This window comes from Fringilla coelebs (genome assembly GCF_963513975.1).
Source record: "Fringilla coelebs genome assembly, chromosome: 1".
Classification (NCBI taxonomy): Eukaryota; Metazoa; Chordata; class Aves; order Passeriformes; family Fringillidae; genus Fringilla; species Fringilla coelebs.
Genome location: NC_140028.1, coordinates 73231377 through 73248717, shown reverse-complemented (window position 1 = coordinate 73248717; position 17341 = coordinate 73231377). Strand labels below are relative to the sequence as shown.

Genomic DNA, 17341 nt, shown 5'->3' with positions numbered 1-17341 from the left:
GGGGTTTTGTCTTATTTTTTCTTTTCTTGCAACAATTTAGAACAATATCTGAAAATTAAATTCTATCCTATGGTATCATACTGACACCTCTATAATTCTTCTGCAAGCATAGAAACTTAGCATGGGCACAGACCCCTGTCTCTTGAGGAAAGCAGTAATTATGTGCACTGACAACTACAGAGAGGTCAGCCTGAAAAGCTCCAGACTATGGAAAGCAGCAAAGATCCTCCCCATGCTCTCCCACAAGCCTGACGCTCTGCATGCTTGCATGCCTGACCTACCATCAGTCCTCTCTCCCTTCTCCCTGGGGTCCTCATCTTCATCTCACTCAACCAGTTCTGGCTCCTACTTCATTGTTTGAGGAAAAACATTTCTATTTCTTTCTTTCTGCCAGGGTATTTGCCCTGCTTCACAATTCTCATGTTACCTCTCCAGCACCCTCTACTCAATTTTTTGACCTTGTCTCCTAGTCCGCTAAGGCCAAGTCCTCCTGTTCCTCATTTTATTCTGTTTCAGTCTGTCTTCCCCTCTTCCAGTTCTTGCTCTTCTGCACTATTATGGTTTGCCTTGAGATCCCAGCTTCCAAATCTGATGCACAGCTGCGCTTTCAGGAAATTTCAGCCCTGTGTCTCTAAGAAATACTCAGGGTGGATGCTGTATTTTAGCTGCGAAGCCACAGCAAGCCTTCATACAAATACTTGTGTTAATGGCAATGTGAATTCTCATAACGTAAAGAAACGTTGCTGGCTGTAGCAAGAACAGCCAAAGCACGTCTTTGATGTAATACTTCCTCCCAGTGCATCTTCATGTCCTAAAACTTTGTGCTTAAATAGGAAATTATTAAATTAAATTGTTTCTTAGAGAAAAGTCATTAACTTGCAGGTGTTTTAATGTAATATAGCACATTTTTCTTAAATTTCATTTCTATAACAGCTGGTTTAGATTAAACCTGCATTGGCAAAATTTCTATCAACTTCAATGAGCACAGGGAAAATCCAAGGCAAATAAACCTGGGAAAACCAAGAAAAAGTGAAAATGAATTCAAATTCAGAGGACAGTAGACAAAAAGGCATTAAAGTCTCATAATACTACTCTAGAAAAAAAAATCAGAATGTGGATGGACTTTGACAGAGACTAGGAAGGGAATTGGAGTAATTTGTGTAAGGCTACACGGAAGGTGACAGAGCTGAAAATACAATCTCAGACTTTAACGTCCTGCATGTGTAAGAAATTGGAATAACCCAGCAGCAAAATGTAAGAACTTAGTTATAGTATTTTTACATTTGTTCATTCAAGCTGCTAAGGACGCCATGACGTGAATATATTTTGGACTGTTGCAAAAAAAACCCCAAAATGTGTATTTACACATCACATGTAATTTTTTCAATAATAACATAGTTCTTACATAGATATAATAAATATAATATTATTACAAATGAATAAAATATTATTAGATTAACTTCCCTATAACAAATGTGTGGTTAAATATTTCTACACCACTCTAGAGGCAGGGAGAGTCAACTTTCAAAGATCATACCCTCATCTTTTGGGGTACTTGCTTTCTTTTTCAAACTACAGAAGAAAACCAGAATGGCCTGCATGGTTTACACCTTGCTGCTAATATGACTTTCCACATGACTGGGAAAAGCGAACTCAAGTGTTTGAAAAATTTTTAAAACTATGTGAATCAGGTCTGTAATTTCAAACAGCGAGGCAATGAGGTCTGAAGCAAAGGCAAGGTGGGCACTTACTGCCCCGAGTTATGAACAGGGTCTCCAGCACAATTCCAAACCACGGCCCATACCAGCTATCGCGAAGAAAATTAACTCCACCTCAGCCAAAAACTGCACAGCTCTTTATGCCGCTTCACACACGCGGTTTGGCAGAACACAACCAAGCGCAAGGCGCGCACTGCCAATTAGTCACTAATTACAAGTACAATTTGAAGTGCAGACGATTCAAAACCACGTTGTTAACTGCCCGCGCCGTTTTCCCTCACCACACAGAGCCAGCAGGGCGGATCAGGCCGCAGGAGCTGCCTACGCTGCCCCCACGGCACGGGAGACGCCGCCTGTTGCGGGCGCCACGTCCCCGCCCGGCCGGGGCAGGGCCCGGCGCCCGGCGCGGCGCCGCCCCCCGGCGGCCACGTTGACAGGGCGGGCGTGGGCCGTGTTCGCCGGGCCGTGTCGGGGTGCGGGTACCCGGTGCGGGAGCGGGGCCGCTGCCACAGTAAAAATGTCTTCGCCTCCCAAAGAGAAAGCAGAGACGCGGGCCGGACACCCTCCTGCTGGTACGGCCGCCGGTTCCCGTCTCTCCGCTCTTTCTCTTGCCACGCCGGGGGACGGGACGGGGGGGCCGGGGCGGCCGCGGGCCGGCGGGGCCGGGCGCCGGTTCCCCGCCAGGTCCCCTCCTGTGCGCGCCGGGGCTGAGGAGGGCGAGGGCGGCCTCGGGCGGGTCCCGCCGCTGCCGGGTATGCGAGCCCGGGGGTGTGAGCCCCGGTAGGTTCGAGCCCCCGAGGATGCGAGCCCCGGTGGGTTTCCTCGCTCTCCACTGCTCGGGCGCGATAGGGCGCTCCGGCCGCGGGAGGTGCGCCGGGATCCCCGCCTGAGCCCTGGGCGCCCGCGGCGCTCTCTGCCCTCCGGCTGCCTCTCCCGGTGACGAGGCGACGCTCCCTGCCCTGCCTCGCCCCGAGGAGAGCTCCGGTTGTGGCCAAACCTTCATCGGGTGCGTGCAGCTTGGCATCTCCAGGCTCCCACCCGGCAGGCGGGCAGCGTTGTCTTCTGCGGCATCCCGCCCTCGAAAGGCGGCGGAGGCCTCCGGAACTCCGCTTGGGGCTGGTGCTGTGGTGGGAAGGGGAGTGGAGCGGTCTCGGAGTGTGAGCAGAGTGTATACTGAGCGTGAACAGACACTGAAAACCAGGAGTGCTGTGTGCATCCATTTTGCCTGTGGGCATCACGGTGTGAGTGCCAGAGCATCCTGCGCGCTCCTGGCTGTGATTCTGGAGCCTGGCAGAGTAGGAAACAGGTAAAGCTGCTTGAGAAGTGCCCAGCAAAGGAGCTCCGTCGCCTTCCGTCCTGCTGCAGTGTGCGAGTGGACGGTCAGGGTGGGAGCTGTGTGTCACCTCCAGTGGGAAAACTCATCTGCCAGGGTCCATAGACAGTAGCTCCTATCTATGCACAGGTGGGGTTCAATTCCTCACAGTATCAAAGTTGTGTTCCTTCACGTACTGTTAGTTTTGCTTCTTACAGTTTTCTTAAAAAGGGGGAGTTTGGTTCTTGCATCAGCAACTTTACATATATCGTCTAATGTTTCCCTGTGGAGTAGTTGGTGAGATTTTTTTTTAAGTGTTTCAGTAAAAGATCCCAAGGTCACTAGTTTTATATTCAGATCAGTTGGAGAGATTTAAAGCTAAATTTGTAAACAGCTGTTGACCCATAATTGAATTCCGTGCTCTTTATAATGAGGACCTGAAATTCCTCTGAATAGAAGTGAGAAATAATGGCTTCGCTTTGCCTGGCAGATACAGTTCAGCAGCGCAGGTAAGTCAGTCTCTTGGCTGAGCAGTCATTCCAGTCCTGCAGCCTCCCTTGTCATGGCATTAGCTCTTACCTGGCTTCTTGCTGAGCTGCTTCAGGGAGCAAACCAAAGCATCATTTTTCAGTGCTGACAGCTTTTGTTGCCCTGGCTCCTCGACCTGGCTTGTCTTGAGGTACATGTCAGCTTCAGAGTGGAGGGATCATTAAGATATTACCTTGGTTTAGCTCTGTCTTCCAGCTACACCACTGATGAAACAAATATGCTTTGTAACTGTATTTTCTGATGTTGTTCCATGTTTGAGGTTTTGCTTCAAAACCTGTCTTTTGAAACTGGGGAAAATTTTTAAAAGACCTGAAGTGAGCCTCTCTAGGCCACATGAAAAACTATCAATGTACGGTGTAAAACCTTAACTGGAGTAGAGTACAGGTTTCCTTTGCCATCAGAATATTTCAGTTTGGGTTTTTTACTTTTAAAAACATGGGCCCACATATGAATTGAGGAACACCTATGTGCCGTTTAAGGCATTACTGGGTTTTTTTTCCCTATTTTTGTGAATATGTGCACTGAATTTATCTTTGGAAGAAGGGTAATCACTCAGCCTGTCTTTGTGGCAAAAAAATAAAATAATGCTTTACCATATCTTCAGGTCACTTTGGGAAGAAGATTTTTCTAAACTGTTTGGCCCTTTGGTCTCTTACCACCTGAGAAACCCACAAGAAGTGTTATGACTAGTTAGAGTACATATTTACTCTAGTGGTTGAAGATAGGTTTTAATCCTCTATCTCAAGCTTGTTTAGATCCCTGAATATTACAATAATGCACTAGATAGTCTGCCAACAAGTTTTAATAAAATGGAAGTAAGAAATTCTTTAAAAAATTAATACAGGTGGAATTTTATTCATAAATAACAAGGCAAATTTCTGTTAAAGAAAAGGTGTGAATAGGGAATCTCTTTTGATAAATGGCTTAAAAGCCCACGTTTTGCTGCATACGGTTCTATAATGGGCACTACCGGTAATTACAGATGTGTCTTACCCTACTGAGTATGTTGGACATGTAAGTTAAGAAGGATTTGGGTCATCAAATTAAAAGCAGAATTGACAAATCTGTTGTTTTTCAAGTGCACCGTTGGCCCTTGCTTACTGACTGCACTGCATTCCTTTGCATTGATCTTTCAAAAGAAAAGGCACTTGAAAAGACAAAGGGTAATGAAATGGAAAGAAACCTCAAGACCTCAGTGCAGGAAGCGACTTTGACCTCCCCTCTGAAATTTAAGAGGGCCCTAACTTAATCTTTATTGAATATCCGCCTGTCAGTAAGATCAAGTGTGCCCGTAATACATTGCTGAGTAGGTTTGTACAGTTCCTCTGAAGAGATCTGTGTAATTATGCTTGAGCTGTTCATCTGGTACACACTGTGGTAGGCGATTGTGTTAATAGTGTATTTATGAAGTTTTATGATCAATTTGTGAAAATAGTTGTGTGCTTTTTTGTACATTAAAAAAACCAGCTCTGAGCTGAGATTTCTGTGAAATGAAGGCATATAACTTCTTTTCTTACTTTGTTGAACATGAATGTATGCTCCCTTAATCTTGTACAACAGCATATTTTGTATTTCCCTTTTTGTATGTCTTATCATTGTAATGGAATCTGTTACTACACACTACATAAGAAATAAATTTTTATGTTAATATTGAATGCACACTCAAGGAAAAGGAAAGCTGCTAAGACTCTTGGTGTACTCTGGATTTGTAAAAGTTCCTGTTCAGTTGCTGTGACCAGCAGGTGATTTGGGCTGAGCTGGAAGGTTTACCTGAAAAGGACGGCCTCAGGTCTGCAGCCTGAGCCAGCTGAGGCCAGGGCCTCCCTGGCCTGTGGTGCTTCTCTAGGCACTCAGTACTTGCTCCAACTCAGTGGGGTTTATTTCAGAATTCAGTCTCAAAAACAGAGAGAAGTCCAGCAGTGGGGGCAGGGAGGAAAAAGTAGAATGCTTCCTGACTCCAGATTAGCTTGAGCGGTAATTGATTAACACGGTTATTTAATACATTTCCAGAAGGAGTAGTCATGCCCTTATGAGGAACACAGGCTGGCATTCACAGGACTGACAAGGTAGTCCTGTCTGCCTCTCGAGGGGGGGAAACATGACATAATTAAAAAAATCCAAAACTTGTTTTCAGTAGTGAAGCAGATAGACTTGTTGCTCTTCTGAGTGTGCTGGCAAATCATCCCTTCTTTATGTCGCACTTCAGTAAAGGCTTAGGGCAACTTGGCTGTCACAACTCCAGGGAGCCATTTCCTCTCCTCTCCTGCTTTAGCACCTGAGATCTGCACTTGCTCTTCAGCACAGGAGATGTTTTCTTCCTAATCCCGACACAGGGTGGTTGGCACCATCCACTTCTGGATGCTGCTGTCTGACAGTGTTCTGGAAGGTGGTTTATCAGTCATTTAAATCCTTTGTTTGCAGGATAAGGAAATCTGAGCTCTTTTAAGGATGATTTTTAAGTGACAATATCACCAGGGTAAGCATCTGTCGAATTATGTAGTAAATGCTAAGCAAGTAGGAAGTAACTGATTCCTCATAATTCCTGAGAAAAATCTCACAAGTGTTGAGTGGGTTTTTCATTAGCTTCGTGGATGTAATCAGTTCTTCTCTTGTCACACCCTGAGGTAATGTATCTTAGCTGATACCTTTTGAAAAGGAAGTTGAATTATCCTGCAAGAGTATTTATCATCTTAAGCTAAATCTCCTGAAACTGGATTGGGTATGAGCTTGCTGTGTCATGGGTGGCAGATATGTACAGAATGCTATCTAATTATTTCACTTCTGGTCTTACAAATACACATGAGTATTGCAGCTGTTTGCTGATTCCTTCTGCACAGTAACCTTGGATTGCTAAATATAATTCAATTAAGCACCAAAGTACTTTAAGTTGTATATACTATGCCTGACAATATGAGTTAAAAAAATCACATTTAAAATTCCAAGTTGCTGCATTAGTCACTATTATGTCTTTTTGGTTGTCTGGTTATTTGCTTTTTAATCCCTGCTTTCTAATTCTGCATACAGACAAATCTGAATGTGTTAGCTGTCTATGTATTTTTTCCAGTGACAGATAAAGAGAAAAGGAGAGATTGGTGGCCTGATGATACACAATGTTAGAGGAGAGACATTTTAGATCTAAATTAGCAGAAATCTTCAGGTATCATTTTCTCTAGTTTTCTGTTAAATGTTGAAGGACATGGAAGTGTGTGTATTGTTCAGAACTGTTGTTTGTAACCCTGGCAGATGTTGCTGTGGAGACAGCATCGTCCATGAATAGTAATTTGAAACAAATAAGTAAAAGATCCTGACTGTGCAATGATGTTAAATTTAGAAATTAATTACAATAAATCAATAATTTAGAAATAAATGTGAATAAAGCATAGCAGTACTGTGATTAACTGAGATGTTAAAAGAAGACTGCACTTGACAAAACTCAGTGTTTTCTTTTGCAAACAAACTTAAATTTCTAAGGAGCTTGAATCAAGAAAAATTAATTGGAATTTTAATTTTTCTTCACTTCAGGCAACAAAGAAATATCGTTTTCTACAAAGAAACGTAGTCTTTCTTTCCTTGTCCCATGTGAAATATTTCTTACCAATTAAAGTTTTACACTGGAGAGGGAACACAAAGTGGTTCGTGATTTGGGTTTGGGGTTTTTTTAGTGTACGATAAGAGGACACAGTTTTGATAGATTTAAAAAGATATTTCTTTGAGTTTGTCTGTTGGTTTCCTGTCTTTAGTTAATGACCTTTATTGAATTAGAAGTTTATCATTCAAATATCACTCAGAACTTAAAATCTGTTTTTAAAAGACCGGGCCAGAGCTTTCACTTTCTCCTGGTGCAGGTCACTTTCTCTTTCCTGCTTTCCTTCACCCAGGGTGTGAAATTTATGCATAGCAGTGGCCTTTCCATTGCCGTCCTGGCTAAGAACTGGGAATTAGACCTGTGTCTAGGTTTCTGGGATAGCACTGAACAGCTGTGAGGTGCCCCACTCCCTCTGTGGCAGGACACAGGAGAGCTTTAGAAGCACGGCTGCCCTGTCCCTGCCAGCTTCAGCTTCTCCAGTACTGCTCTGGCATCCTGCTCGCTCCAGCTGTGACACCTCTGCCGAGGCTCACCACAGACACTGTGTCGAGGCACTGTGAAACACAAACCAGCATGTCTCTAAGTGGTTTTATTGACTTCTGACCACTATTGTGGTTTTCTGATGTGGTTGCTGATGGTAGTGTAACCTATCCAATTAAGCTAATGAGATGCATTGTCTTATCCTGTGCTGTCCTGTAAGCATGTGTAGCAATTGTTGAAGAAAAAGAAAAGTACACTGCTGAACCAGAAAGCAGATCAAGAGCAGCCTGTCTGTTGCTCTGCTAGGAGCTGCAGTGCTAAGCCTGGCTTGGTTCCTGTTTTAGATTGCACTTTGGAGTGGATAAGTGATGCACATAAGGGGATCTGCTTTCACTTCTTGTTTTGTGTTTCAAAGGGCTGCTTTCATTTTGCATCATTTCTAAAACTTAAATGATGCAAGGAATTAATATGTTGAATGCTCATATGTTTTGCAAACCAAAAAGCTCTGTTCTAAATGCAAGTTAACAGTTCTCCTAAATTTTGCTTTTTATTACACTATTTGTGAAGTACTTCTTTGTATAAATACCATTACTATAGAGGTAGTTTTTAACATGAACTAACAAGTCAGTTTCTTTGGTTTGTGGCCGTTCATGTAGTGTTATGCAAGTCATTGCCTCAGTTTCTTCTGACTGCTGCAAGTTAGTATGGGGTGATGGGGGAACTAAAACAGAAATGAGTTTTTTACAGTGTCATTGGAAGCAGGTGGTAAAGAGCTGCAGCTTCTCAGGATAAGCAAAGATAGCATCATGTGAAAGAGAATGGCAGATGTGGTCTTGAAGTAGCTGTTCTTTAGGCTTGCCACTTTTTAACACTTGTGCCTCTTTTTCAGACTGTAGTTACTATTAAATTACTATGTGTAAGATTGATCTCCAGGGCCTTTGAGGTCCGATCTGGCTAGCTCTGGACCTCTGGCCCCTTCTCAATCTTACAAGGACAAAAGTAAAAGGCTAGAGGCGCTCTTTCCTCTCGGGAGGATTGTTCCACTTTATTGTGGAACCACTCCAGGGAAGTCCAAGGGAGGCAACGAGACCGGGGGTTTCCTCCCAGGGGAAAGGGGGGGTGGAGGAGAGGGCTACAACCAGTGGGATACAAATGAGGAGAGGGGCGAGGGGAAAGGTAGACCAGGGAGAAACCACCACCACTGGGGCTTTGGGGAGAGGGGAGGACCATGACAAAACGAACATACTATTCGATGCAAAATACCAAACCCAGTGCAAAAAAACAACTAAACAAACTATTTAGTGCAATACAACAACTATGCAAAGTATCAGGAGGGAAGCAGGGTGGGTTGTCTTTACCTTCTTCACTTGACTCCGATTTGACTGAGGTTTGTTGTTATCTCTTTAATTTTCATTGCAGTAAAAGCCGGTGGGATGCGGATTGTGCAGAAACACCCACACAATTCAGATGCCAAAGAAGAAAAAGATAAGGATGACCAAGACTGGGAAACCAGCAGGTGGGCACATTGATTTGGTGCATGTGGTGCAGTGAATTTCCATGACCTTAAACGTTATCACCAGTTTGTTTTCCTTGTGACTAGCAGAACAAAGGTGCAGTTGTTTTAGTATCATAAAGCAGTAGCAAGTTGGATGCTCTTTCAAGACAAATGGGGAATTTGGGAATTTTCATATTGCTGAGCCTTCTTTAAATGATTCTGCCATGTAAGAGAAGGCTGGAGAAAAAAGGTACAATAGAAGTAAAACCTCAGCTTTCCTAAAATGCTTCAATTCAGACTGTGCAGAAGCATAGAGGCTAGGCATATTTGGACACAGGTATTAGGCTGGCAGTCCATATATGAGGTGGTCTTTCTGTGTGCTGGGTGTTTCCTTTTACCCTTTGGCCCCTAATCCTGTGTCTGTGAGGTCTTTAACAATATGGTGCTTTTGAAAAGACAAGTAAAAATATATGGTACTAATATTATCTGCTTTTATTTTTAGATGGGAATCTATCAGTTTTGGTGGTGGAGGATACTAGACTGCAGTTACCTAGCAGTTTTGACTAGATTTATCAGATTACTGCTGTTTAGAAATGAAACCAGGGATGTTTGATGAACTGTCGCTGTTTTTCTGTTCTTACAAAAGCCACCTGGTCTTGTGCTGCTTTCCTCAGCTAGCTGTTTTTCTTTCCAGCCAAGACTATATTTACCTGAAATGTTTATCTACTGACTTAGGGCATGGGTTTGTCCTTGCTATTTGCTCAAGTTAAAAAAACAAACTAGAGAACCATTCCTGTGTTTTGGTAAGTAGACTGACTTAGATGATATTTATTTTACACGTAAAAAAATGGTAACGAATAAGCATCAGAATAAGCATCGTGAAAATGTCTAGAAATAAACCCAAATGTGTTTATTTCCTTGAATAGGAAACACCTTTTTGAGAAGGGAAAAGTAATTTTAATTACCAAATTAAAATACCAGACTGGAGAATTAAAATTTGTGTCCTTTCTTCATCAGCCAAGTTGGTCATCTTGTAATTCTGCACTGTGACACATCAGTTGAAAGTGTCTGTATTGCAGTCTAAAGTTTTGTCTAAAGTAAGAAATTTTATCTTGGGGTCAATTTAAACTTTGTGTGGGGGATACATCCTTTTATTTGAGGTGTGTTGACCTTGACTGGACAGCCAATGTCCACTAAGCTGCTCTATTACTCCCCTACTCAGCAGGATGAGGAGGGAGAAAGTAAGATGAAAAAACACGTGTCAAGATAAGGACAGTTTAATAAAGTAGAAGCAAAGGCCATGCGTGGGAGCAAAGGAAAATAAAATGTGTATCCACTATGTCCCATCAGCAGATGATGACCATCACTTCCTAGGAAGTAGGGCTTCAGTATGTGTTAGTGATTGCTCTGGAAGGCAAACGTCATAGTAATGAATTTTCCCTGCCTCCTCCTCCTTTCTCCTAGTTTTTATTGCTGAGCAGATGGTATGGAATATTCTCTTGGTCAGTTGGGGTCAGCTGTCCTGGCTGTGTCCCCACCCAAGATCTTATCTACCCACTGCCTGCAGGTGAGAGGATAATGTTGGAGAAGCAGCTTAGGTTCTGTGGAAGTGCTGCTCAGCAGTAGCAAAAACTGGTGTGTTTTATGTTGCATGGGGCTTCTAGCTACCAGTGCAAAGCACAGCACTGTGAGGGCTGCTGTGGGGAGAATTTACCACCTCAGCCAGACCCGGCACAGTGTTATATACCTGCTATCTTTCCCTGGCACACCAGCCTCATGGCAAGGAGCCTCATTAGGATCCAAATGACAAGAATTCCTGTGCCTGTTCACAGATCTAAGCCTCTCTTACAGCACAGAACCTGCTTTATTCCCTTCTTCAAACAAGATTATGTTTTCCCTGTTTCACTCAAATAGTGCAGTGAAAAGTTAAAATTTAACCTTGATTTTTGTCGCTGTGTCTGCTGTAGCAGGTGCTGTGACACAGTAGAAGCACATCTGTAGGGGTAAGCAGCGGGTGCTGAGAACTTCATGTTCACACTGTGTGTGTTTTAGAGATTAATTAGTTTGGTCATCTGGACTGAAGGACCAATCCTAGCTGGCATGTGTTAGGTGTCTCCTTGAAATGTGTGTGTCAGTTCAGCATCCCTTCAGGGAGTCTATGTGAGGGGCCCTGAGACCAATCCCCAGTGTGAAACAAAGCCTAGACAGCTAGGCTGGAATGATTGGGAGAGAGGTGAACTCTTGATCTGCAGATGCTAACAAAAACAAACTGTATTTTAATACTGTGAGCAAAGGTTATGCTTTTAAGACAGAGGAGAAAGTTTAAAGACTTCTAGAGCTATCTTATTAACTAGCTGTGGTACCTCAAAATCCATTACTTCGTCCACCTGATCTGTTGATTGTCAAAATATGCAGTTTGAGTGTGCCCTTTGCTTTGGTTTTCATGTAGAGGATACATTATTGGTTTGTATTAGGCACTTGTGCATACAGTTATTCTGAGTCTGTGTATCAGATTGAAAGCATTGAGCTGAACTTTTTTATTTCTTTGATCCAATCCTCTTGAGAAAGAAAGCAGCAGGAGGACAGACATAAGCATAGTTAGGTGTGAATTAATGAATTATAATATAAGTTTTTTTACAAGTCAAGAGAAGTTGTTTTCCTGGTAGAACTGAGAGCCTTTTGTGTATGTAAGGGAAAGGGTTTAATGTGCCTGTTGTGGGCTCCTTTGGGAATACTTGTGCAGCTCTGGTGGCAGTACAGGCTATGTGAGCAAGAAGGTATTTAGCCATAGACAGAATAAGCTAGTCAAAATTAGATTAGGTTTGCCCCACATCAGCTGCTTTTGTGCCGGAAGGTGCAGTCCCCCAGAGTTTGTGTCTGCTTCAGATGATTCATGGTGCTGTTTGAAAACCCTTGTATTTCTGATGTGCGTGAGGGATGGTTTATCAGGAAATGGGTTTGTCAGGAGGGGTGAAGTGAGCATTGCTCTCCAGCACCGATATATATGTACTTTTGCAGCTTAGTTAGCTGGTATTTTATGTCCCTTTGTTAGGCAGATGTGGAAACATCCGTGTTTTTAACTTTGTACTAGTTGTGGTTTTAGTCTTTGCTATATTAAGGTGGTATTGTTAATACGATGTAATCTCTACTCCCATTGCATCTGAAGTCAAAAGAAGCAAACAGCCCTTCAGGAAATCTCTGTCAGCTGATATGGGCGGCTGACAATGGGGTGAGAAAATAAGAAAACAGAGAAGAGTAATTTGTGTGTGAAGAGGGAGGCTAGGATGAGTCATTATTTTAATCTCATTGTAATTTTATCTGAAGACAGATTAGTGGAACTGGCAGTAAATGGAAGCAGAAGAATTCAGTCTTTCCCAGAGTTCTCTGGGAGTTCTGAGAGCACGTGGCCTCCCCATAATGGCACAGATCTGAGCAGTTGCTGAGCAAGAAAGCTTCAGTTCATAGAACTATTTGTGGCTTTGGAGACAGCTGGCGTTGTTTTTGCAGCTTGCAGGAAAAGAATTGGATCAGTGTTTCTAGTCTTAATGTAAACGAAGCTGACATAGGTAAACACTCCTGACACAGCTAACTATGCTGTGATAAAGGTGACTTTAACATTCACCAGGTAGGTCTTTGATGTTTCTTTTTCTCGGTTGTTTAGCAACTTGAAGTCCAGTTACTGTAATTTACTCTGCAAAGTATTTTACTCAATTCTGTCCCCTCAAATAAAATTGTTATGGCAACCTCCCATTTCATGAAATTGTAGGGAGACTTGTCAGGGTGGTGATTTGCAATCCCTTAAAACAATATGTGATAAAGACCGTTTTGCACAAATTTAAACTTTTCGTGCAGGGCAGGTCTCAGCCTTGAGTTGCAGCAGAAATAATTTTATGTGTCTAGTATAAATATAGTCTTACTTAAAAAGGAATGTCTGGATATGATTATATGGTGGAGAAGGCTCAATCAAAGAACGTTGTACAGTTTGGTTTAGGTGAATTAAAGATATGTGTGGCATCAAAGCCAGTGGCACCCTAATGGTCAGGGTGTCCATTTTAAACCATGCTGTGTGGTAGGATCCTTGGCCCATACTCTTCTCAAGATGAGTGATTTTGATCAACCTTTTTGGAACTGGGATGCAGGCTGGCTGAACTTCTGTACTGATGAATTACTGATTTTTCTCAGGGTTGTGTAATTTCTTAACACTTGTGTTGGTTTGGTTTTTTGGATACGGTTGCAGTTTTTATTGATTGACAGTCATACTGATTGCTGCTGGAAGTTTTTTTTGTGATGCTAGAGGAGGGTGAATCATATAAATAGAAGTATGGTTATGAATCAAAACCACCATTTTTCAGGACTTTATGTTGTCATAGAAATTATTTGGAATAAATAGGCTACTCACAGTCCTAGGCTTTATTAAAAGCCCTTTAATGCCTGTTTGACTGAGATTTGCAGTATCATGTAGATTCCTGTGCCAGCAGCTGACTCTAGACATAATAAATACTCCTGAAAGACAGATAATTTGAATTGAGAGCTGCATGTTCAGTTTTGCACAAGACATTCATTGATTGTAACTCTGGCATCTCGAGAAAAAGAAACTGTAATTATCTATCAGGATCTGGATTTAAAAATATATTTAAAGTATCTGGCTTGTTTTTAAAAAACAGGGTAAACTGCAAAGGCTTTTATGTCTTAAAGACTCTTTTGTTATATTTCTGAAACAAAGTGAGTAATTACCATGATTTAATTACTCAAGATAAATGCAGTAGTGTAGTTTCTCTATATATGTTTAAATTGTATGTGTTCTGTATCTTAAGCCTACCTGGAGGTCGTGAACCCAACGTTATGCCTGACTTTTACGATGTGGATATTTGCCTTTCATCCACTGGGTGAAAGGAAAAAACCAAGAGAGTAATTTAGAATGTTGACTCAAAAGCAAAATTATGCTAATGAAGCATATGGGTGTTTGTATGTCAAAGAGTACTCTCAATACTTAGTTACATGGTGAGAGAGGAGTTGTCAAAAGCCCCTGTTATCCTTCAGTGTAACTTGTTAAGTCTGAATATGCAAGTTGAGCTAAAACTGTTTTTTTCTTTTGGAAGTGCAGTGAAAATCTCAAAAACTTGGCTGTGAGTATATACTTTCATTCAAGAGTAAATTTGTTTTTCCTTTCCCTCACTTTGCTCTGCTGCAACTGACAAGAAATAAGTCTCAGGCATTATTTCCATTTTTTTATTTGCCGCTGAAGATTCTCCTGTCATTAAAATATTCTTAGTTTTTGCCTTGTCAGGACCCATATTGACCAAACTTCTGGCAGAATTTAAAAAATATAAATTGGTTATATAATTAAGCCATTAGAGAAGGTTTGTATGTCTGTTTACGTCCTGAATATGGAAGTGTTTGGAACTGTTTCTGTTCTTTGTATGTTATTGTTCTGGTTGTTTTAACTGGGATAGAAAGTGTAGAGTCAAAGTTCTGACCCTTTAGCTTGGGAATATCTGCTCTTTGGGACACTTGAGACCTGGGAAATTATGTGTAGTGTTCAGTTCACTTGTATGCACATCCTTTAGGAGGTGGGTTCCATCATGTATGAAGATGTTCCAGTCCAGGTGGTTCTGGTGTTGTTTGTTGTAGTGTCAACAGGTGTTTTGACGGAGGAAAATCTGATTAAATGTATGGATATAATGGGTATGACTCAGAGGTTTTTATTCCTGTCTTTGGCCTTTGAACTCTTATTACTCAAATATAGAGCTTTGGAGGCAACTGGCCTTAAAAATGAAAGGTCTGGTGGGAATGCAATGGAAAAGCAACCTGGCTGTGTATACTGTGCTTGTGGTTTTTGGGAAAGATACAAATTGCAGCAAATGTTGGGTATTACCCCATGGTCATATTAGAGCTTTGTGTGACTAACTTTTTCTTTACTTGACTAAATATTCCAAAGGTTAAAAGAAGGTTCTGCTGGGAAAAGGCTGTCAAAGAATTGCAACTATAATTTTGTAATATTATTAAGCATGATAATAAGCATTATTAAGCAACATAGCACAGTTAGGGAAATAGCTTTCTTCCTTCTCCAAAAGATTCTGTGCTTAATGCTTGGGGTTTTTTTAATTCCTTCCCCATTCTTATCTTTATAATTTTGGACTTAAATTTACTTCACAGTTAAGGGAATAGTTTCTTAATAGTGTTACACTATTGTCCTTTACATAAGTGGCATTGCCTTCAATGCATTTTTCTACTTTAGTATTCATCTTTGTGTCTCAATCTTTTGCCTAGGGTTTTTATGATTAGCAGATGCTCAAGTCTGCTAAAGTTTATACATACATAACTTGATTAGTTATAAAACCTGAAAACAATATTAGCTGCGTTCATGTGATTTTTCAGGACAATACCTTCTGCAGATGACCAGTTACTTTGAGAAGTAGCAAAGTAATTGCTATGACCTCTGTTCAACTCTATCAAACGCCTATGCAGTAACAGACTGAAGTGTATGTACAGAGAATAGAATGTGTAATACTGATTTTTAAATGCAGAGCTACTGTAAAGCAAGAAAATAGGCTGTGAATATCTCCATTTAAGAACTGAAAATATCTGTGAATGTAGGGAATGGAGAGAAAGCTAGGCAAGATTATGAATGAAGCATTCTCATACAGGAAGATGAGAGCCTTCCAAAAGACTATTTTATGCTTCCAGTATTTCTTGATGATTGAAGCAGTAAGTTGATAAATCCATCAGTGTAAGTGCCAGTTATGACATTATATGGATACTTCTTTTCACATTCCTGAAGTACTGTGTGCATGTGTGAAAGAACTAAAAAAGATCTGATATTTCTCCCCCTCAAAGTGAATAGAAGATAACGCCATACAGCTCAGCGAGAGCCGGGTTCTGTCCTGAAAAAACATATGCTGTCTTATGAAATTAGCTGGAAAGCTGAGTTGAATTGTCAGCCAAGCTGGTGTAAGAAAAAAAGATTTTAAAAGAATGAAAGTCTTTAATTTGTATTCTGTGTGATGAGGAAGGTGAGAACAGCTTAGTCATATATGAGTGGAAAATGGATGGGAAGCAGTGTCTTATACTGTGGCACGGCATTGCATGTCAGTACAGAAAAGTCAATGATCTTGAACTAATAGCTTGTGTGGTATTTTTCCTATTTCTTTTCTCTTGATATCTTTCCGAAGTATTGGAATGCATGGGATAAAGGTGACTGTGTCAGTCTGCAAGCACAGGCATTATAAAGCACAAAAATTTTCAAACCCAGAAGTACAGTCAAATCCATTTCACTATGATAACTGAGCCCAGATCTCTATTATTTAAGTGTTCAACAACGCTGAGAGTATTTCTAAAGCCAAAGGTATGAATTTCTCCTAGAAAAAGCTTGCAGAGGACCAGATGCTACTCATTTATTTAGCATCAAAACCCTATGTTTGAAGCGAAGTCACCAAGAGCTGAAAATGAGTAGGAGGTGTGTGCGATTGTCACTGTGTGCCAAGGAGGGGGATCTTTTTCCACTAGCACCTTTCTCTCCTTTAAGTTTCTTCTGCCTCAGCTGCATCAGGCACCAAACTTTGAAGTAGCTTAATATTAAAATAAACTTTGAATTATCATTTCTTAACTGTCAATATTCCAAACAGGAGGGAATTCATTTCACTCCCAGCTGCTCCCAGAACACTGGTACTAGAAGCAAGAGATACATGGGAGATAGATAAGAACAACGCTGAAAGCATTTGTTACATTTTCATCATTAGAGCTTTATTTAGTCTGCTGTGGCAGCTCATAGTCCTGTTCACTGCAGTACATTGCTTGTTGGGGGAGTGTTCACTGCAGTAGGCTTGCTGCCTTCTGATATTACTGTAACATTTTAACATCATCTTGGTCACAGACATCATGTTAAATAGATGTCAGTTAGTAAAAATACTTTAGCAACATTCACACAAATCTTAGTTCTGGTAAATTTTAGTTTCTCTGGGACTTATTCCTTAGAATATATGTAGTGCCTGGAGCTGGTGTTGTTTTCAAAGGACAGCTGGCTTTGTTGCTGCTGGGTACAAACAAAGTGGTTAGTTCTTTTCCCTAATAATATTGAAATTTAACTATTTTATTCTCTTCTCCCCGCCCCCCACCCCCCCTCCAGCTTGTTAGAGCTGTAATTAAATACTAGGCTAGCTCTCAGTTATGTCTGGCTTCATCTAGCACCTCACACTGCAGTA

General features: G+C 41.4%; 1 protein-coding gene across 1 annotated transcript in view; it reads left to right on the top strand.

Annotated features, from left to right (window-relative positions):
- Positions 1-2172: 2172 nt before the first annotated feature.
- The window catches only part of DAP (death associated protein), a 52463-nt gene continuing 37294 nt past the window's right edge, over positions 2173-17341 (top strand). The window contains exons 1-2 of the mRNA XM_084210103.1: positions 2173-2290; positions 9065-9161. Coding sequence (XP_084066229.1) covers positions 2236-2290; positions 9065-9161 — 152 coding nt within the window. The 5' untranslated portion in view covers positions 2173-2235. The remainder of the gene's footprint in view (positions 2291-9064; positions 9162-17341) is intronic.